Source organism: Hordeum vulgare, chromosome 1H, assembly GCF_904849725.1.
Source record: "Hordeum vulgare subsp. vulgare chromosome 1H, MorexV3_pseudomolecules_assembly, whole genome shotgun sequence".
Lineage (NCBI taxonomy): Eukaryota > Viridiplantae > Streptophyta > Magnoliopsida > Poales > Poaceae > Hordeum > Hordeum vulgare.
In genome coordinates, this window is record NC_058518.1 from 85,699,166 (window position 1) to 85,721,928 (window position 22,763).

Below are 22,763 nucleotides of genomic sequence, written 5' to 3' on the forward strand. Positions count from 1 at the left end.
AAATGTACCAGCTGACATTTCTAAACATTCCACTCCGATACCCATTCCAGTCGAGATTACCCTGACAAAAGAAATCCACTTAAAATCCCAATTATGACTAATTACCGGTTTGTGACAGTGCAATTGTGCGATCCATATAAGCTGAGAAGGAGCACGGTTTTGCTTAACGCAAAGATTATTAGCAGCTAATTCGGTTCCATCTGAGCAGGCGAGCAGCATGGACCTCCGCTGGTCCGTCGAGGTCAAGGGCGGCGACGCCCTGAGTTCCGGGCGCGTGCTGAACGGCCGCCGCGGCGTCGTCACCCACGTGTCCCTCGTCCACCCGCCGCCGACGAGCGCAGTTGGCGCCCAGCGCGTCGTCTTCGTGGAAGCCTACGTCAAGACCGTCGACGGGACCCTCGCGCTCGCGTCACTGTCGACCGATAGGCCGCGCGCGGAGCTGCCGCGCCCGGTGCTGGTGATGGGCCTCGATCTCTTTTGCTCTCGCGTGAGGCGGCAGGGCGGCGACCTCGCTGGTGATGAGGCCGTCGCCGTTCGGTTTGAGGGCCGCTTCAACGACGGTTACGTTCTTCCTGCACCGTTGGAGGACGAAGAAGATCGGATGATGTGGTCGTCGGAGGATGACGACGATGACAACACCGGGGCCGAGGACGACGAATCGGTGGGTTCGGATTCGGAAGACTACTACGACGATGACAGCAGCAGCGAGGATGAGGAGGAGAGCGACGATGAGGTTGACGGACAAGCGGCCATGGCGAGCAGCGCCGACAACGACGTGCTGCTACAGATGGTGCACCCCAGGAAGCTCGTCCCCGAGGGACAGTTTCTTGGAGGTCCGGCGCCGCGGTTCGCCGCCGCCGGGAAGACGGCCGGCTTCATGCGGGTGGCCATCACGGAGAGGCAAGAAGAAGCAGACCACAAGCAGATCCTGGTGCTGTACCGCTACACCCGCTTCTCGGCATCACCGTACGGCGTGGAAGCGCGCAGGAGCACGAAGGAGCACCAGCTCCGGTTCATGGCCACCGGCGACCACACGGCGAGGTCGCTGGCGTGGGCCGGGTCGTCTCTGGGACTGCTGATATACCCCCTTGGCTTCAGGAAGAAGCTCCGGGAGCTATGGTCCAGCTTGGCGTCGCAGGTGAGCGTCCCGCCGGGAGCAAGAAGCGTCGAGGTGTTCGTCGACGTTGGCCTCCTCCGGCCGGCGGACTACACGCTAGCGAGCATGCGGCACATGTGCGACGCGCTGGAGGGCATGGTGGCGAAGCCGTGGCCCGGACGCTTCACGGGCATGGAGCTGCACTTGCCGGAGCCGGTACGGTGCATCGGGGACGCCGACGCGTACGAGCGGCCGGCAAACCAGAGGAAGGTCGTCGCGGCCGGGCAGGAGTGCTGCATGGACGACGTCGGTGAACAGCCAGCGAAGCGAAGGAGGGCTGTCGCCGCCGGGGAGGATTGCCCCGTCTGCTGCCAGCTGCTGGAGGGCGACGACATCGCCGCGTGGCCGGGGTGCGGCAAGCCCCACGTCTACCATGGCGCGTGCCTCGAGCAAGTCCTCAGGATGAGCGAGACGTGCCCGCTTTGCAGGCGCAACCTGTACATCGAGAGGAGATAAGAGCATCTCTAATAGAACCCTCAGACCCCACACCCTTAAAAATAACAGCTTTTTTAAAAAAATTGTCCGAAAAACGGCGTAGACTAAAACCCTTAAACCCGTAAATATTTTTAGAGGTCCAACCCTCAAACTATTTTTGAGCCTGTAGAAGTGAGGGTTGGGAGGAGAAACTCCTCCCAACCCGCACTCCACCTCCCACCTCGCGCGGGAGGTAGTTGGTTCCCGCCCGCGCGAGGAAGTTGCCTCAGCTGCCGCCGCCCCGCCTCCCCCCGCGCTCCGGCCGCCGCCCCGCCTCCCCCCACGCTCCGGCCGCCGCCCCGCGCTCCCTCCGTGCCCCGGCCGTCGCGCCCCCGCGCCCGCCCAGGCCGTCGTCGCGCCCCCGCGCCCGCCCCGGACGCCGTCGCCCCCCCCCCCCCCCCCCGCCGCACCTGCCCCGGCCGCCGCGCCAGCCGCCCCTCCCCTTCCCTCTCCCTGCCGCAGAAGGAGCTCGTCGCGGCGGCGCCGCAGCAGCAGTAGCGCGCGAGCTCCAGCAGCCGGCGCGCGCGGTCCTGACTGTATTTCGATTTTAAGGGTTGGATTTGAGGGTTCTAGTCGTTGCCCCTATTTTTCAGCCCTTAAAAGTGTTAAAAATATGCAATTCTCAACCCTTAAAACTGGTTTTTGTTTTAGGGGTTTGAGGGTTTTACTAGAGATGCTCTAAGATGACAGCCGCCAGCTACAAGAACTAGTATGGGCGTCGCATGGATGTACTGAAAAGTTTGTACAGTGCGTCAATCTCTTCTGACTGTAGTTTGCTCGAATGTTCTTCGGGTTTGTTTTTGTTTCTCTGAAGCATAGCATTCATTCACCTGATTGACGATGTATTCATGAGATCATCTATCCATGAATTTGCGTCAGCTATACTTGGTATGGGCATATCATTATAAATATAGACTAATAAAAGAGCCCGTGCGTTGCAACGGAAGAAAAACATACAACACGTTTTAACCTAATAATCATGACTTAAGATATTTATTTAAACTTACTGCATAAATAAAATTTAAAAATTGTTAAATAAGTAAAATAACATCATATTTAGATTATACGCATCACTGTAGATTCAAATTACATTATAAATAGAAATTTAAAAAATTAAATAGGTAAGATACATTAGATTTCGATTCAACACATTTTTTGAATGAAAGTTCATATGTAATAATTTAAAATTAGAGTTACAGTTTAAAAGATTTTTTTTTCAAGTATTTGTTAATTATAATTGGACCGCAGATTAATTAACAACACGGATCGGCCTCGTTATAAAAAATGGATTGTACGCTATTGATTAAAATTACAGCATAAATATTATTTAAAAATTATTAAATAAATAAAATAACATTATATTTAGATTGTGCGCATCATTATTGATTAAAATTACATTATAAACAGAATTTTGAAAAATTAAATAGATAAACTAACATTATATTCAGATTGTACATATTTTTTTAATAAAATTTCATATACAATAATGTAAAATTGAAGTTACCGTTTAAAAGATATAATTTTTTTCAAGTATTTTGCATTTATAATTGAACTACAGATTAATTAATTAAAAACTGTAGGGGCGTTTTCGAAAACATACGGAAAATGATTGGTTTTTTTACTCAAGTATGTACTGCGGGTTTATTTTATGAAAACTGAAGGAGGTTTCTACAAAAACTCCAAAAAAATGATACGGTTTGTCACTGTATTATGTACTGCGAGTTGATTTTGGGAAAGTACATGGGGTTTCTTGTAAAAACGAAAAAAACGGTTCGTTTGTCACTTAAATCCGGACTGCGGGTTGATTTTAGGAAAATCCAGGGTGTTTTTTCCAAAACGACGACGACGGACGGAAGAAGCACTGCGTGCTTTATTATTAGGGAGAGAATCGTTGTTCAAAAAAAAGATGATACCCAGCATATTGTTGCGGAAAATCCACTAGGAACGATTTGAATTTATATTGAGCATGCCACATGGGCTATTTTTTTATTTTTTTGCGAACAAAAAATCAAATAATATGAGGGAAAATATTCCTTTCATCCGGCTGATCGAACATTGGGCGTCCGTCGCCTTCATTACGCCACGCGTGTTCCTCGCACCGCTACATCCTTCTTATCTCCTTCTCAATCGGTTTCTTTTCCCAGCTCCTGCAGCATGTCATGGCCACCACCACCTCAAGCTCCCGCAACGCCACTGCTCATACGAGCCAGCCGGTCGCCGCCATATGCCCACGCGCTCCCGTGCTTGCCACAGGCTGGGCCTCCCCTCCGCCGCCGCCCTGCTGCGTCCCCTCCGACGTGTGAGGAAGGGGAAGCCATGGATTTCCGGCAGGGGCGGAGGGTCGAGAACATGGTGGCCGTCGTCGTCGCGGTCGCCGCGGTCGCCATGGAGGGCGCACTCCTCCTCCGCTCTGGCGCCCTGCGTCTCCTCCTCGGTTCGGCCCCGAGCTCGAGCCCCATCCCTCGAGCAGATCCGCAACTAAGTTTCTGCCAGTCAGTGTTGGTTTGTATGCGACCTGTTATAATCGATTGTCCATTGCCCGTCCCCAATGAAACCCACACTGACACCACTCTCTCCCCACTTTCACCATTCCCCTGTTCTAGCGCCGATCCATCTCTGATCCTGCCTTTTGCATATGGACACTTTCTGATCCGGCCTTTGCATTCAGCCCAGTGGCCGGACACCGGGTCTCCTGCGCATGTGTGCACGATCTTAGACCGGGCATGTGCTTCCAAATTCTTCGGCCATGGCGATGGTCATGATGGTGAGTTCTTTCTTTCTATTCGTGTTGAAATTTAAAGTTTGATATGCATCTTATTGAAGATATTATCATCGTAACATAAATTTGTATGTTATTTTACTATGCATGTTAGAATTCTGTTTATCCACATTAAGACTAGATTTATAACCTTAAGACCTGACAGTGTAGGTTTTTTATACTCCCTTCTTTCCTAAATATAAGTTTTTAGAGTTTTCATTATAAGAATACATACGGATGTAGAATGTAGATTTACTCATTTTGCTCCGGATGTAGTCATCTAATGAAATATCTAAAAAAAACTTATTTTTTGGGAATGGAGGGAATACATATCACTCATGATGATAAAACTAAAAATGTATGTCTTAGTAATTTTGTCTGGGTAATATCTAAGGCGAGTAATACATATTTTGTATTGAATTTATTTTCCATCTTTACATTAATACTCTTTTTGTCCCAAAATAAGTATCTTAATTTTGTGCTGGCTCTAGTATAATATTATACTGAGCTTAAGATAGTTATTTTGAACCGGAGAGGGTACTGCACATTGTAGGCTGGACCGATCATGAAATTTGTGATATTAGCAGCTAAGTACGTGTGTAGCTTTCGATGCAAGTGTTCTGTAGTCACTTCAATTCTTCAGCAATACACAGGCACAAGTTTTTTACTTTCACTTTCTATTAATACTCCCTTCGTCCGAAAATATTTGTCATGAAAATAAATGTATCTAGATTTATTTTACTTTTAGATACATCTACTTTATCCATTTATGCGCCATGTAATTCTGAACGGAAAGACTATATATATGACTATTAAGAATAGCAAATGAAAAGTTTATTTATTTTGTGCAAACAGGGTTATGGACAAACATCGTTGTTGTTGTCATCTTTTAGTGTACTGCACAGTCACTTTTTCGCAAGACTATTTTATACAGTGCAACTAAAATATCCCGTAATGGATGCTAATCTATTTTGGGTGCAATACAAAAAAGTTGCATAACAACTGCGGCTTGAGTTAGGCCTTGTTGGTGATTTTCGATGCAATTCTGAGTTTGTCACTTACTCTAGTTTATTTACATTTATTAAGTCATTATTTACTACTCCCTTCGTCTCAAAATAAGTGTCTCAATTTTGTGCTAGCTCTAATATAAAAATGTACTAAGCTTGAGACATTTATTTTGAGACGGAGGGAGTATGCATTGTCTCCTCCTATACAAAGCATATGTGTGTTACAATTTTGGAAAAGTCATCGTCTTTCCTTCTTCGTTGATTCCTTGACACAACTAAGCGCTTCCCACGAAAAAGAGTTTCCCTCGCTTTATATTACAAAGCAACCAACCGATACGGTTAACGATAGGTGCTGGGGCGAAAGCAGCACAGTCACGCCTAAAAGAAATGAAAGAAAAAAAAAAGCAAAAGAAGAAAATGCCGACAACGGCGGATCGACGGAAATGAAAAAGCTTCGCGACCACCGAAGATCTTCCACCAAGCTCCACGGTTCCGAAGCACCGGTACCAATCAACACCTCCAAGAAGGACCGCAATGAGGACGACGCTGCTGCCAAGGGTTTTCCCCGGTACGCAACGAAGCGAGAGGAAGGGTAGCCCACGACGCCCTTCAGGAAGGACCGGCGGCACCCACGGGCGCCAGCTCGTCGGTGTCGGCCAGGCCAACAGGTGTTTCCCTCGATCCCAACCTACACCTCGGATGCTTCGAAGCCCGCCACCAAACCGACCACCATCCTGCGCCAAAGCGGTTTTGAAGCCTCCACGCCGTCTCACCACAACACCACGAGATAAGGTCTGCACAATGACGAGTTGGAGCCGAGACTAGGGGCAGCAACACCGTCGGCACGCGGGAGGGCACAACCTCCATCGTCCACGACGATAGCCGACCGGACACAATAGCAGGAGCATACCAGGCCCGTGGGCCCACAGGCCCGGCCGGGCCTCTGCATAGCCAAGTTGCACACAGCCAAACAATGTTCTCTTAATTAAATGGAAATAAAAAGGCGAATACATTGAGACATGCATAGTCTGTATAACGCCTAAAGCGTAGGGGGCAAATCCTAAGATCATGCTGCCACCCATGTTGGATAAAAGTATCCCTCACCGTAGCCTTCAATCGTGTACATACTTCCGTAAACAGGTCTCGATTCTCCACGCATTGTAGAGACGATAAACGAAGAGTCCCGATACATCTGCAAATAACCTGCATAGGAGAAATACTTTTATGTACATAGCCAAAGCGGCCAAATAACGGCAAACGCTCCGACCTAGAAAGAGTTCTAAACCTGTGATCAATCCCATGTAGCCAATTGCCAAATACATTAGCAACACTACAAGAAGGATACAAACGAGCCAATTTGCATTGGAAGAATAAACGACCAAATAAATGCTTTATTTGTTGGATAAAATGTTTTTGACTTTTTGTGAACGTAATCACATTGTTTTGCAGATTCAGTGATTGGTTTTTTCATACATATAAACAGTTTTTTTAAGTATGCAAATACTTTTTGTTCATGTAGAGGCCAGAAGGTTACACTTCTAATTGTTTTATTCTCTTTAGAATTTCATATTTGTTTTTCATCGAAGCCTGAATTTAGTGTCCAAGGAAAATGCAATGCTGTTATATATGGCTACAAGCCAAAAGTTGACATATTGCTCAAGCAAAGAAACTTTGAGTATGCATGTCACTTATTTTTAGATACCCATTACTAAGTTTCCCATATTGTAATTGAATTCTCATGTTTTGCACTCAATTTTTATAGCAGGACCGGCTGATTAAGCAGTTCTACTCATGCAAAATTGTTGGCAAGCAACATGTGTGTGAAGCCAAATTTATACGGTCGTCTGGCCAATTTATGAGATCAATAAGCCGGAACTTACAATGATAAGCGGACGAACGTCCGTGCTTGAGAATTCTTGTAAGTTCTCATAATCTACTACATCTGTGTCGTTCGATACTCGCATTTTGTATGTTGTGCTCTTTTACTAAAATGTAAGGGAATATTTTATTCTTCCATTACAATGTACGGGTAATTTTGCTAGGAAGATTGTTGGGAAGGACTAAGGGAGATTGGGAGGGCCGGCCCTTGGAGCAGGACCTGCAATTGCTTGCCGCAGTCGCGTGCAGCAGTTCAGCTAGGTTTGGGAATGAAAATTCATTTGGAATGAAGGGAGAGGTACGAGACGAGGTGCACAGCTACCGGCTGCTCCAGCGCCTAACCAGACACACCAAGTCGGTTCAGTTTGGGCCGGACTTAGTATGTGGATCAAATGTAAATTGTATAACATACATGTAGTAATGGTAAAATCCAAGGAATAAAAATAAAATTGATTGAAAGATTTCAGGGAATTCCAAATAATAAAAATAAATTGATCGAAAGACTATTTCATACACAACCTATTCTTTCATTGGACGAAATGAAAATGTAAAGCTGAAATAGGTCATGACAAACATTGTGAGGGTGCATCCAAATTTGATGGTTTAAAAATAAATGTTTAGCATAACCTTATTTAATTTTCGCCACAGCGGATAGGCATTTGTACTAGTAGATAGTTAATGATCTGATATAAGGAGTAAGAATTCAAATACCGCCTCATCGCGCACAAGCTCTTTTAATCACCTCATTCATGCCCAACCGTTCGTAGCCACAGTTTTAGAGATGGGCTGGTCGCAAGTTCTCTGGACTGTTTTGCAGTTTTAACCGGGCCGAAATCCCGTGCGATCGAAGACCAATGCACGTCTGAACTCTCAACTCTGAACCAGCAATCTGTAGATTTTATTTTAACGCGCCTGCCAGTGTTGCGCCCTATGAATATGATGAGCCACAGACGTGGCGATGGACGGACACGCGAGCATTTCGTGTCCTGCCAACCTCATGCCCTCTCCTAAACCCACGCTAACCATTACCAGACAGACCCCCAGCCCGCGGCACAAATACACGGACAAGCATGCCGAGCAGAGCAGAGCATCGCCAAGCACGGCACGACCGGCGCTCCGTCATCCCTGGCCATGGCTCGCGCGCACGGCGCCTTCCTGCTGCGTCTGCTGGCCGCCGGCCTGCAGACCGTCGCGATCGCGGCGTTCGTACCAGTCACGCAGACGGACGACCCGCGGTGCCGGCCGAGCCTGCCGCGGCGGGGCGCCATTGCGGTGTACCCGAGCGACATGGAGCAGCTGCAGTTCCTGCTCAACCCCAAGTTCGTGGAGGCGGAGTGGTTCCTCCACGCCGCACTGGGCCGCGGCATCGACTACCTCGACCGCAACCTCTCGGCGGGCGGCCCGCCCCCCGTCGGCGCGCGCAAGGCCAGCCTCGACTTCCGCACCACCGAGATCGCCGCCGAGCTCGGGTACCAGGAGGTTGGCCACATCCGGGCCATCACGCAAGCCAACGGCGGGTTCCCGCGCCCTCCCATCGACCTCAGCGCCGACCGCTTCGCCGCCGTCATGGACGACGCCATGGGCGCGCGCCTCGACCCGCCCTTCGACGCCTACAACGGCACCGTCAACTTCCTCCTCGCCTCCTACATCTTCCCCCACGTCACCGCCGCCGCCGCCGTCGGCATCAGCCCCAACCTCATGGGCTACGCCTCGAAACGCCTCCACGCCAGCGTGCTGGCCGTGGAGGCCGGGCAGGACGCGGTGATCAGGATGCTGCTGTACCAGCACGCCGACGAGACGGTGGCGCCCTACAAGGGCCGCACGGTGGCCGAGTTCACGCGCCGGATCTCCGACTGGCGCAACGGGCTGTCCGGCTGCGGCGCCAAGGACGAGGGAGTCAAGGTGCTGAACCGGCATCAGGGAGCGGAGCGGCGCACCATCAGCAACATCCTCGGCGCCGGCGTGGACTCGCTCGGGTACCAACGCACCCCGGCGGAGGCGCTGCGCATCCTCTACGGCTCGCGCAACGAGCAGGTGCCCGGCGGGTTCCTGCCCCGGGGCGCCAACGGCACCATTGCCAGAGGATTCTTCCAGCTCGCGTAGATGTCGTTGCAGCTCGCATAGATGTCGTTGTGCTTCCATCCCACCTCTTTGGTGCTGCCATGGACCGAGAGTGAGACACGATAAAATAAAACATTGCAATTTATTTTGAAAAAGAAAATGTCAGCAGAAATTCGAGACCAATTTCAATTTGACAATTTACAGCTCGAGAAACAAAATGCCAGGTGTGAGTAGGAACCGTATACAAAAGTCAAATATGTTGCGAATAGTACGTCGAGCACTGCTCGTTCTCTGATTTGTCATTGTTTGATGCTTGTATGCTGTGAATCCAGTTTCAAATGAAATGCAGGATTGGTGTTCCATTTTCAGAACATGCAAGACCTCATGAAGAAGGACCGCCACCTAAGCAGGTTGGGCTTTTACTAACAACATCATCAGCTACCTCAGTCAATTTAGTAGCCAAATTAGGGGAAAAGCTCTACCGAACAACATCAGCAGCTACCTCAGTCAATTTAGTGGCCAACTTAGGGGAAAAGCTCTACCGTCACCACAACAGTGTTGGGCTGCCTAAATGTACTAATTAAGGGTAATCTCAACCTAGCAATTACTATAAGATGCAAGATTATTTTTTTCAACACCCAATCACAAATATGAAACTTGTCGACCGTGACCAGGCGTCCTCAGATTAATTTGAGGCATGTCGGTAGTCCAGACATTATCGGGCGGTTGTGGATCACGAGCCAGGCGAGACCTGGCTTCCCTAGTACAGAGAAGACGTCGTCGAGGATTATCTGCGATGCTAAATTCAACTAGAAATTAAACAGCAAATACTAGATAATGCCTAAACTTATCTCAAACATTAAGATAACCAGATGAGGTCTCGAAATAGCACTTAATAAGGTAAACATCCACATTACATCTAGCAGCATCCATGGGTTCGCAAATCAACAAACATCAGGCAAAACTTAAAAAAGATGGTTCCAGGAACATAGTTCTATATCCTTGCAGATAACTGGCTATAGCAAAACGACTCAACGCCTCAGAATCAGGCCTTGGCAGCAGCCTGAGCTGCGGCATCCCTCTTCCTCTGCTCCTCAATGATGGTGAGCTTGATACCCTTGCCCTTGGGGAGGCTCACCCAAGGCTTGGTGCCCTTGCCAATGGTGAACACGTTGCCCAGACGGGTGGCAAACTGGTGACCCTGGGCATCCTCAACGTGGATGGTCTCAAAGGTTCCCTTATGCTTCTCCCTGTTCTTGATCACACCAACACGCCCAGTGTTGCGCCCACCAGTCACCATGACGACGTTGCCGACGTCAAACTTGATGAAGTCAACAATCTTGTTGGTCTCCAGGTCGAGCTTGATGGTGTCGTTGGCCTTGATGAGTGGGTCTGGGTAGCGGATGGTGCGGCCATCATAGGTGTTCAGGTATGGGATGCCCTTCTGGCCGAACTGGACAGACCTGACCTTGCAGAGCTTGAACTGCACATGGAGGAAACTAAGTCAGGAGAAAGATAGCTAATGGAATATATACATTACAGGATAAAACAGATGACAAACTAGAATCTATCTAGGCAGGATCAGAAAACAAAATGGCATCTTCAGAAAATGGATAACAGGATTGAGACAGATAAACATGGTGAACAAATAGAACAGCAAAAATACAACAGTAGTACAATGCCAGGCAAGTGACATGAGAAACAGCAAGGTATGTATTGCAAGAGGATATCAATGCTTGCCCATATGCAATATATAAGCAGTTCTAGAAACCGAAGGAATCAGCATAATGGAAGAACAGCAGGATAATGGATAAGGATAGGGCTAACCTTAGCATCCTCATCCCTGACAGAGTGAAGGCGGAAGCGGCCCTTGGTGTCATACAGAAGCCTGTAGTTCTCACCAGTCTTGGGAATAGAAATAATGTCTGGTAGACAATATGAAAGTATGTATCAGCAAACAAATGATGTTCAAGAATATATGCACAATGTCAACTCAGATAAAGATGCAAACACATTTTAGTACTAGAAGATTAGAGCATACCCATGAAACCAGCAGGGTAGGTCTTGTCAGTGCGGACCTTTCCATCAACCATAATATGACGCTGCATAAGGATAGATTGCACTTCACGGTACGTGAGAGCATATTTCAGTCTGTTCCTCAGGATGAGGATCAGAGGCAGGCATTCCCTGGCCTTGTGAGGACCAGATGATGGCTTGGGGGCCTGAAATCAAAACACAAATCAAACATCAGAACACTGAACACAAGCATCTTAACTGGCAGAAGATGCACAGGCTAGAAGAACCGATGCACTTACAAAAGCTCCACCAAGCTTGTCAAGCATCCAATGAGACGGGGCATTGAGCCTCTTCAGATGCTTCTTCAAACCCCTAGCCTGTAGACAGATAAACAAGGAGGCAAATTACTATCGTTTCAAAACAAGAACAGCAAATGAGCACAGTTGCTACATTAGATCATTGACATAACAAAAATGGTTAAGGTTACAGGAGTTATCTTCAATTGTTGACGGGAAATACATGCCCTAATTAAGAATACTTATCAACTTAGCAGGTTAGTAATTTTAACATTGAAATCACTTTACTTGTGTGAACACTAACAGACATCAACAGAAATTACGATCTTCAACTGATGGTATATAATCAACTGATTAATCAGTCGGGCATGCAACTTTCGAAAGTGGTGACGCTCTGCAAATTGATCTATCATAGCTTTCCCCTAGCAAGAACGATCAAAGATTGGGCATAAACCATTCGCTAAGCAGGAACTGTACTTTGGAAACCATATAGACAACACACGAAACTGATCTACAATCTACGACTCCAGAAGTGAAAATCTCGTCAAATCGGGCGGCTAAAACTTTCAAAGCCACTCCTGTAGCTGCCTCCAGAACATGAACTAAAGCAGTGCTACATGAATCAAAGGGCTAATCTATCGGACGAAGTGCGAGGAACCCGCTAACAGAAAACAATGCAACCCATCGGCAGAAGGAAACCCTAGGCGAAACACGAACAAATCTACGGAGCCGACAAGAGCACAAGCCACCGAATGACCTCAACGCCAGAATCGAGGGTCTCTGAAGCAGCACAGCGGCGGCGCTACACATTCGGACGGCGGCGGCTACGGATCGGATCTACGACAGAGGCGTAATCAAGCACGCGGAGGGATGGGGGAGGGGGGGAAGGGCGTCGCTCACCATGGTTGCGAGCTCGGGCTAGGTCGCCGTGCTTCTCCTCTTCGGGCACCCCCGCCGCCTGCTCCTTCTCCTCTGCTACGCGCCGCCGCCGGGATGACAAAGAATGAGGACGAAGCGATGGGGCGAGAGAGCGTATATATATACTGCGAGGGGTAGGGTTTTAGTGCCCCCGTTCGGCTGTGTGGGCTTTCGGCCTGGTCTTGGGCTTGACACGGTTGTGGGCAGCTAGCGTCCCTTCTGGAAATGAACAAAAGCCCATATCATCCCTGTCAGAGACGGCCTAGCGGCTCTGGGCCATATCTCAAGAAGAAAGGGTGGGCTCTGGACCATAGCTTTTTTCTTTCGTGTAGCTCTCGACCATAGCCAACAACGGCCATAGCATCCCTGTATGAAATTTATTTTATACTAGCAAAAGGGCCCGTGCGTTGCAACGGGAAAAAGAATACGACTCACTTTTAACTTATAAAAATGGTCTATAATGTAGGTATTTGTACGTACGACCCAAACAAAGATGATGCTAGACTACAAAAATGCAGTTTAAGATTCCACGAGTCTTTTATTTAAACACGGCTTGCATGTAGATTTAATACATACAAAGAAACGGTCAAGTGGTCTTCAATTTCGTCTCCAATCCTCATTTTGCTGAGATATTCATCCATAATCCAGATCAGTATTGGTATGAAAGAAAGACGGATAATACATTATTGATTAAGATTGCATCCTATATATTAATTTTTAAATGTTTAACAGGTAAAATAACATCATATTCAGATTCAACATATTTTTCTAATCAAAATCCATATATAACATGTTAGATTTTGAGTTACGGTTTAAAAGATATGAGTATTTAAAATAATATTTAATATGTACTCCATGTTTAATGTTAAAAACATCAAGGGGTTTTCTATAAAATAGCATGGTGGACTAAGAATACCTATTTCTTTTATTAATATAGCAAAAGGCCCGTGCGTTGCAACGGATTTTTTTTCGTAATTTTCAATGAAGATGACCATATTTTACTGCATCACTGAGATACACTATCACTCTTAATTTCGTGAAATCATGAACAATTTAGAAATCATAAGATTTTCTAAAAATCATGAACATGTTTAAATTCATGAATATTTTTTTATCACTTATAGATGATATTGACAATGGGTTAAGGTGACAATTAAGCAACAATTTTGCGAGATGGCCTCTATGAAAAAAATTACATGTTAAATTTGAAACTGAGGTTTGAAAGATATGAATATTTTAAAAAATACTTTAATCTGTAAAATATTTAAGGTTTGAGAAAAGGCTAGAAAAAATGGAGAGGACGTGGGGTCAAACCCAGGTCTCCATGATGAGGTAGATACGGTGCAGCTAAGAGGCTAGCTAGTGCCCTTGTGTAGTCCAAGGGCATAAAGGTTAATGAACCAGAAGTTAGCGGCGACGCTTTAAGGAAAAATAAAATCATTTTCCATTTATTAATGGCATTGATGGATAATTTTCACCAAATTGAAGAACAATATTAATGACGGATGACAGAAATACTAATTGATTTAATAATAGGTAAAGATGTTTTAAAGGAAGCAATTTAGGAGTACTTGAAATCCACCAAGGAAAATGTATCAAACACTTATAATTAATAAGAGCATTATAGTGTTAACGTGTTATTGAGAAAAAAACATGATAACTTAATTGAAAGCCACAATGTATTGTAATATTCAAAGCCACAATATCTTCGCATGATATTTGAAAACAAAACACATATTTGTGGTCAGATTCTATGTTTTTTATATGCTCAAGTTTAGGAGAATAAAGCTTCTTTTTACTATAGCGACTCGCATAACTTAAGAAAACACAGAGGCTACATCACCCACACAAGCTCAAGAACAAGACATGCGGATACACAGATGGCACTCAGAAATGCCACTTCTCTCACACGGGAGCGGGGAGGGCCGCGGCGACCCACGCAATGGCATACCCGGCGAGGCGAGCTGCGCGCGGGACAACGGCGCGCGCCACGCCCGGGAGCATCGGGTATGTGAGCACTCCCAGGAGGAACCGGTTGAGGCTCAGCAGCGCGACGGCGTCGTCGAAAGCGGCGGACGCCGGAGGTAAGCCACGGCGGTCCGCGGGAACGCGCAAGAGGCGCGACACGCTGCACGTTGACATGGCCACCACGGCGACGAGCCCCGCGAGGAGCGGCAGGCACGGCTTGTCCACGGACCACGCGATCCCGCCCACCGCTAGCGACATGCCCAGGCTAAATAGGCTACGTCGCCGCGCCGTCGCCCGCAACAGTCTTTCCTGCGCATCCGATGGTGGGAAGGTGTCGAGGTGGCCGGGTCTGAAGAGGACGGGCTGATCCTGGTGAGCTGCAGCGTCTTCTTCCTATTCTTTGCCTTCCCATGCCCTCTGTTCGTCAGCCTTCTTCTTGCCGCCGCCACTTCCAGCCACCGTCGGGGCCGTGGCGGCCGCCTTGTCCCACACGGACTTGTCCCTCTGCTCCTTGAGCCGCATGTTTTCCTTCTTGAGCGCCTTGAGCTGCATGCCGGCCGAGCAGGAAATTAGTGTACCATACCCATTGATCTGCTCTGCTCTGCATCCCCGGATCCTGGCGAATCGATGGATGCGGCTCTGCCCGTACCTGGCTCTCGAGAAGGTCAATCCTGGCGAAGGCATCCTCGTTCTCCTCCTCCATCTCGTCGAGGATGTCCTCCATGGTCGCCTTCTCCTTGAGCGCCACCCTCAACCTCTGCTCCAGGTCCCTGTTTTCCCACACCACCCGCTCCATCTGCCTCTGCATCTCCCCCACCAGTCGGTCCAACTGACCAAGACAAAAACGGCAAGAACCACATCCGATTATAAAAATTCAACCGAAACAATCTACCGATTCCAAGCGGAGGACTGTCACCTTGCTCTCCCGGTCGGCGACGGCGAGGAGGCGCACGGGGAAGGTGAGGAAGGTGACGGCCCACACCATGGCGTCGCAGAAGAGGAGCATCGGGAGCCGGACGGCGGCCACGGCCAGGCGCCGGAATGCACGAGCGCCGCACGCCGCGACGGAGCAAGGAGAAGGAAGCATGCGCAAAGAAGGATCACAGCGCTCACCTCTGCTCAGCTGTGGTCAGGGCGTCAGGCCGGGCGCCACCATTCTCTGCCGCCCTCTCACCACGCCACGCACGCGAAATGGATAACCACTGCCGCACACGCCGCCGACCTCGTGTGCTCCTCCTGCCTGTGTCCCCAGCCTCGCCTGCTCAATCACCGATATGTAGGGACCGCGGGTTAGTTCGGATTAAATACAGGGGGGGTTTCATAAAAAGTGAAAAACGGTTCGACCCGACTTACAGAAGGACTGCGGGTTAATTACCTGAAACGACATGGACTTTTTTGCAAAAACGCCATGACGCACGATAGAAACGTTCCGTGCTTTATTATTAGGGGAGATAAAAAATCAGTCATTTGTGTCACCTTTTTAAAGAGATAAAGTGAAAATTGCACAAGCAATGCATCCAAGCCGAGATTTCTCAGGTTTCTCGAGTATGTAACAAGCCAATGCATGTGCTCGCAGCGTTGGGTGCAGGGTTAGGTCATGTGTCTAGTCGAGCTTGGTAGGATGACTACCATGTTGATGTAACTCGTGTTGTAACCGGCGATTTAGCCGTGTCGTAAATGAAACGCAAGTGTGGGGGGGATTAAATTCACTAGAAAGGAACTATTGAAAAATGCTTCCTCGGAAATACAAAAAAATATTAGTAATGACTTGCCCAAGTGGCCTCGCTGATGGTCCGAATATATATCGTTTCAAATTTAAATTGTACTCCATCAGTAAACTAATATAGAAATGTTTAAATCATTATTTTAGTTATCTAACACTTTTATATTAATTTATAGAGGGAGTAATAATGATGCTTAGCGTGGAGATGAATCGTGAACTTCCAAAAACTTAGATTGAGCCCTAAAATATATAATTTGAATCATCACAAGTGATTTCGACAACCGAGATTTTTGGCACTTTCATGGATGGTATAAATTTGAATCTTGTATTCTCACTTTTTCATGCTCTCCGAACACCCTAATTTAGCCTAATATATATCAGGGTTTTTCATTCATCTTTGACTAGTACTTCATGCAGTTATCCCTGGCGTTACGGTTAAACACCAAAGAGGTGTCTTGCTCAACTTAGACTTTCAAAAGACATACGATTGCCTAGATTGGTCATTTCTTGGTCGGGTGATGGAAAGGAGGGGCTTCGAAGACCGCTTGATTTGTGGGACAATGCAAAATGTTGTACGATGGGAGCACATCTATACTAATTAAAAATAGTAAAATGGAGCTAGCTAGGGCCTTTCACATCGATTTGGCATCCTAAACCGTTTGATTTTGGACTCAACGCTCCAAATCTTCTCGCTAAAATGATCTTAGTCGCTCGGTCATCCCGCTTGACGCGCTTGGGCTCATTTTTTGTTAGCGTGCTTGTTATGGCCAACCAACCTTTTTCTATGATGTTGCTCCCATGATCGACTTGGACACCCTACGATAAACTAGGCCTAGAAGGTGTGAACTACATGGCCCAACATTACTTGTGTGTGCTTTGTATCTCTATTTCTAAAGGAGAAGTTTGTGCATCACTCCGTTTGGTATTGTTAGCATCTCATCTATCAAAGGCTCTCCACCAACAAACGATCCCCACCCGCGTCGAATTTTTTCACCTCTAAAAAAGACCTCCCGCACCTTCCTTCGTTGGTCCCGGTTTTGGGGTTTTTCCTCTAGGAAAAAACTTGCACCTCACATCTTAGTGGAATGTCAATTCGTGTTCTATTAGGTCATGCGGTCATCCTTCCCATCGATTCTTCCCATATTCCCTCTATCTCTGTCTCTCTCTCCATACTATCGAAATACCCTTTCATTATTTTGTTTTCAAAACTTGTGTATGACGTGACATGTCAACCTTCGTTGTCGCCTTATCTCTAGATTGTCCCCTAAAGAAATGTAGGATACGGTTAAACCATGAAAGCATGATTCAACACGGGGAAGCGGAAGCAAAGACTACGACATTGAAGGAAGTGAAACACCGGGAAGTGAAAATTGATAAATTACGTAAATTATGTTCCCAGTTATCGGGAATTTATGCGTCGAGTTCTTTTATTTTTTGGGATGATACTTCCCTAGTTTCTTTCTCCCTTTTGTAATTTAGGATCTAATTATGTTGGCTCTGAAATAAAGTGTGTCGAATAGGCATCCCCTTAAAGAAAAAGTAATCGGGAATTTATGTGTGCAAATTTGTATGAATAATTAGCATATTTACGTCATTTTTGAACTACATGTGTCATATAAAAGAGCAAAATTGTTATATTTTTTTGGTCAAATGCATGTATTTGTTTACTTGAATTATAGAAAAAAAGAACTTCATCCTATATATAACACACATTCAATGCGTAGACCTAAGCGTTGCTAAACTTGGTGTGAACTGAAGCGTGAAAACATGATACGACTAATAGTGGAATTTTTCTATAAATAATCTAATAACTCTTCAAGTTGACATGACACAACAACCCCAACCTATATGGTGGATGACTACATATACCGTCTTGTAATCAAACACAATAAGCTACGCATGAGGGGTGTTCTTTCGCATATGCCACATCATCTAGGGGGGCTGTTCAGGGAGAGGCTGTTTGGTTCTGCGCATGGGCTGGTGGCGGTTCGAGGCACGTCCTCCACAGCCAAGATGAGTGGGTTGAGGTGGGCCCCACCTCTCAGGGAGAGGTTGTTTGGTTCTCCGCGTGCATTGTGGCGGACGTGGGTTCACGGTGCGTCCTGCACAACCGCTTGGTGGGTTGAGGCGGGCCCTACCTCTGGCTGTTGGGCGTGTCAGCGTGGCTTACTGCGTTGCATGTGGGGCGTCAGAGACGACGATGAGTGGATTGAGGACATTTTTTCTAGTGCGCCGGGTGCACTAGTCCTTCAAGTAAATTCAACTCTAACTCGTCCTTGCGGTGTGGTGGATGCAACTCACGTACCAATCGTTGTCTTGTGTGTGATTTCCTTCTTCCAATATACGTATGTCACTCTCATCATGTGTTCCTCCTTCTGCCTCACTCCACTCTTCATTGTACGGTACTTTGCAATCGCTATGAAGGTAGATTGGCACTCCCTTAAGCGAACGTCTATATGTATTCTTCTCTTTTTTAGATCTCTTGGTGCTCCGCCTACTGCTCCTCGATGTTGTGTGTTTGCAGATTGTCGTTGGATGACTATCAAACTTGTGGATGTTCATCGATCGCTCCTCTTGTTCATCTTCCTATTGTTCGTGTGTCATTGTCATCAAGGTACGATTGTGGTGTGCTCATCCATGCTCATGGAGTTCTGGGGGTCCACCGGGAGGGGCCACCAGCCCCAAAGGCTAGCATGGGCCAAAAGGTGGGAGGCGCACCAGCCCACTCTCGGCTGGTTCCCTTCCACCTTTTGGCCCATGCTAGCCTTTGGGGCTGGTGGCCCCTCCCGGTGGACCCCCGGAACCCTTCCGGTGGTCCCGATACGTTATCGGTGATGCGCGAAACACTTTCGGTGTCCTAAACCTCACGTCCTATATATAAATCTTTACCTCCGGACCATTCTGGAGCTCCTCGTGACGTCCGAGATCTCATTCGGGAATCCGAACAACCTTCGTTAACCACATACACTATTTCCCTATAACCCTGGCGTCATCGAACCTTAAGTGTGTAGACCCTACGGGTTCGGGAGACATGCACAGATGACCGAGACATCTCTCCGGCCAATAACCAACAGCGGGGTCTGGATATCCATGTTGGTTCCCACATGTTCCACGATGATGTCATCGGATGAACCATGATGTCAAGAATTCAATCAATCTCGTATGCAATTCCCTTTGTCTATCGGTATGATACTTGCCCGAGATTCAATCGTCGGTATCCCTATACCTTGTTCAATCTCGTTATCTGGCAAGTCTCTTTACTCGTTTCGTAACACATCATCCCGTGGCTAACCCCTTAGTCACACTGAGCTCAGTATGATGATGGATTACCGAGTGGGCCCAAAGATACCTCTCCATCACACAGAGTGACAAATCCCAGTCTCGATTCGTACAACCAAACAGACACTTTCGGAGATACGTGTAGTGAACCTTTATAATCACCCAGTTACGTTGTGACGTTTGGTACACCCAAAGCACTCCTAGGGTATCCGGGAGTTGCACAATCTCATGGTCTAAGGAAATGATACTTGACATTAGAAAAGCTTTAGCAGACGAACAACACGATCTAGTGCTATGCTTAGGATTGGGTCTTGTCCATCACATCATTCCCCAATGATGTGATCCCGTTATCAATGACATCCAATGTCCATGATCAAGAAACCATGATCATCTATTGACCAACGAGCTAGCCAACTAGAGGCTCACTAGGGACACATTGTGATCTATATATTCACACATGTATTACGGTTTCTGGTTAATACAATTATAACATGAATAATAGACAATTATCATGAACTAGAAATATAATAATAACAAATTTATTATTGTCTCTAGGGCATATTTCCAACAGTCTCCCACTTGCACTAGAGTCAATAATCTAGTTACATTGTGATGAATCAAACACCCATAAAGTTCTGGTGCTGATCATGCTTTGCCCGTGGAAGAGGTTTAGTCAACGGGTCTGCGATATTCAGATCCGTATGTACTTTACAAATATCTATATCTCCGTCCTGGATGTATCCACGGATGGAGTTGAAGCGGTGCTTGATGTGCTTGGTCTTCTTGTGAAACCTGGGCTCCTTTGCAATAGCAATAGCTCCAGTGTTGTCACAAAACAGAGTCATCGGGCCCGGCGCACTTGGAACCACTCCTAGGTCGGTGATGAACTCCTTCATCCAGACTCCTTCCTGTGTTGCTTCCGAAGCAGCTATGTAATCCGCTTCACATGTAGATGCCTTCACGACACTTTTCTTGCAACTGCACCAGCTAACTGCCCCCATTATTCAAAATGTACACGTATCCAGTTTGTGACTTGGAGTCATCCGAATCTGTGTTGAAGCTAGCATCGACGTAACCCTTTACGACGAGCTCTTCGGCACCTCCATAGATGAGAAACATATCTTTAGTCCTTGTCACGTATTTTAGGATATTCTTGACCGATGTTCAGTGATCCACTCCTAGATCACTGTGGTACCACCCTACCAAACTTATGGCAAGGTTCACATCAGGTCTGGTACACAGCATGACATACATGATAGAGCCTATGGCTGAAGCATAGGGGACGGTACTCATCTTTTCTCTATCTTCCACCGTGGTTGGTCGTTGAGTCGCACTCAACCTCACACCTTGCAATACACGCAAGAACCCCTTCTTAGCCTTCTCCATATTGAACTTCTTCAATATCTTGTCAAGGTATGTGCTTTGTGAAAGACCTATGAGGCGTCTCGATCTATCTCTGTAGATCTTGATGCCTAATATGTAAGCAGCTTCTCCAAGTAATTCATTGAAAAACTCTTATTAAAATAAGCCTTGATGCTTTCCAATAGTTCTATATCATTTCCCATCAACAATATGTCATCCACATATAATATGAGAGATGCTACAGAGCTCCCACTCACTTTCTTGTAAATACAGACTTCTCCATAAGTCTGTATAAACCCAAACGCTTTGATCACCTCATCAAAGCGAATGTTCCAACTCCGAGATGCTTGCAGTAGCCCATAGATGGAGCGCTGGAGCTTGCATACCTTGTTAGCACTGTTAGGATCGACAAAACCTTCCGGCTGTATCATATACAATTCTTCTTTAAGAAAGTCGTTCAGGAATGCTGTTTTGACATACATTTCCCAGATTTCATAATCATAAAATGCAGCAATTGCTAACATGATTCAGACCGACTTCAGCATCGCTACGGGTGAGAAGGTATCATCGTAGTCAATCCCTTGAACTTGTCGATGACCCTTAGCGACAAGTCGAGCATTATAAATGGTCACATTACCATCCGCGTCAGTCTTCTTCTTCAAGATCCATTTATTTTCTATGGCTCGCTGATCATCGGGCAAGTCCACCAAAGTCCATACTTTGTTCTCATACATGGATCATATCTCGGATTTCATGGCCTCAAGCCATTTGTTGGAATCCGGGCCTGCCATTGTTTCTTCATAGTTCGAAGGTTCACTGTTGTTGTTAGAGCATATTTCTCCATATGTGGTTTTGGCAATTGATGACAATTCCTATGGACTAATGGTTGCCTTAAGTTATATTTATAGGATTTGTCCATAGGCACTTCTTGAAGTCCATCTGTTGAGTTCAAGGAGTTTATATGATGACCAAGATGGTATTCAAGGTATTATCCAAAGAATGGTCATAGAGACACAAGGTTGAATAAGATCGTCGGACAAAGAGTAAATCAAGATGATCAACACACAAAGCGTACAAGATGTACCGAGAGGGATCAAGTGATCCCATGGTATGGTAAGCATTGTCCATTACGTGTTTTGTGTACTAACCCATGTTCTTCGTGAGAGTTCTATGTGGGGGTTAGGCGTGTTTCCATGGGCTTGCGTCAAAAGGAAGATCTCATGCAACCCCTGAAGGATGACGTCAAGTGGTGATCGTCATCAAGATTGCGGTGTGCAAGTTCAAGTGGATCAGCACGAATATATCATGCTTGAAGCTTGCCGTCCATTGTGGTGGCAATGGACTTGTGAAGATATGCTGAAGAGTGGCTCACCCATAGTGAGTATGGGGGAGTGATACGTCCATTTTGCATCATGCTTTCATGTTGATATTTATCACTTTATGGACTGTTATTATACTTTGTGGTACCATACTTATGCCCTTTCTCTCTTATTTTGCAAGGTTTATTTGAAGAGGGAGAATACCGGCAGCTAGAATTCTGGACTGGAAAAGGAGCAAGTTTGAGTCCTCTATTCTACGCAACTCCAAATGCCCTGAAAATCAACGTGGAATTTTTTGGGAATATATAAAAAATACTGGGTTAAAGAAGTGCGAGAGGGGAGCTACCAGGGGCCCACAAGCCTGGTAGACGCGGCCTGTCCCCTTGGCCGCGGCTACAGGGCTTGTGGGCACCCTGGTGGCCTACTGGCCCCCTCTTCTGCTATATGAAGGGTTTCGTCCGGCAAAAAAATCAAGGCGGAGCTTTTTCGAGGAGGCGCCGCCGCCACGAGGCGGAACTTGAGCAGAACCAATCTAGAGCTCCGGCAGG

The 22,763-nt window shown here is 46.8% G+C and overlaps 3 protein-coding genes and 1 pseudogene across 3 annotated transcripts; 2 read left to right on the forward strand and 2 right to left on the reverse strand.

The window, feature by feature from the left end:
- The first annotated feature begins 217 nt into the window (after nucleotides 1-217).
- LOC123397047 lies at nucleotides 218-1,612 on the forward strand. Its single transcript, XM_045091754.1, has one exon. It carries the CDS (start codon nucleotides 218-220, stop codon nucleotides 1,610-1,612), a length of 1,395 nt encoding a protein of 464 aa, XP_044947689.1.
- Nucleotides 1,613-8,181: 6,569 nt separating this feature from the next.
- Nucleotides 8,182-9,506, forward strand: LOC123425567 (desiccation-related protein PCC13-62-like). Its single transcript, XM_045109261.1, has one exon. It carries the CDS (start codon nucleotides 8,405-8,407, stop codon nucleotides 9,374-9,376), a length of 972 nt encoding a protein of 323 aa, XP_044965196.1. The 5' UTR covers nucleotides 8,182-8,404; the 3' UTR covers nucleotides 9,377-9,506.
- Nucleotides 9,507-10,207: 701 nt separating this feature from the next.
- Nucleotides 10,208-12,672, reverse strand: LOC123425577 (40S ribosomal protein S4). The gene is made up of 5 exons (XM_045109271.1): nucleotides 12,547-12,672; nucleotides 11,650-11,727; nucleotides 11,376-11,556; nucleotides 11,162-11,259; nucleotides 10,208-10,817 (listed from the first exon to the last, which is right to left on the reverse strand). Exons 1-5 carry the CDS (start codon nucleotides 12,547-12,549, stop codon nucleotides 10,380-10,382), a joined length of 798 nt encoding a protein of 265 aa, XP_044965206.1. The 5' UTR covers nucleotides 12,550-12,672; the 3' UTR covers nucleotides 10,208-10,379.
- Nucleotides 12,673-14,469: 1,797 nt separating this feature from the next.
- On the reverse strand, nucleotides 14,470-15,619 carry LOC123407540 (annotated as a pseudogene).
- Nucleotides 15,620-22,763: the final 7,144 nt, after the last annotated feature.

What these genes read in the sequence shown, in the direction of transcription:
- LOC123425577 (XM_045109271.1), bottom strand. An exon ending in ACAAGCTTGGTGGAGCTTTT is followed by an intron (nt 11,557 to 11,649) that starts GTAAGTGCATCG and finishes TTTTGATTTCAG; the next exon opens with GCCCCCAAGCCATCATCTGG. An exon ending in TCAGGGATGAGGATGCTAAG is followed by an intron (nt 10,818 to 11,161) that starts GTTAGCCCTATC and finishes CTCCATGTGCAG; the next exon opens with TTCAAGCTCTGCAAGGTCAG.
- LOC123425567 (XM_045109261.1), top strand. Translation starts at nt 8,405, where the DNA reads ATGGCTCGCGCGCACGGCGCCTTCCTGCTGCGTCTGCTGGCCGCCGGC.
- LOC123397047 (XM_045091754.1), top strand. Translation starts at nt 218, where the DNA reads ATGGACCTCCGCTGGTCCGTCGAGGTCAAGGGCGGCGACGCCCTGAGT.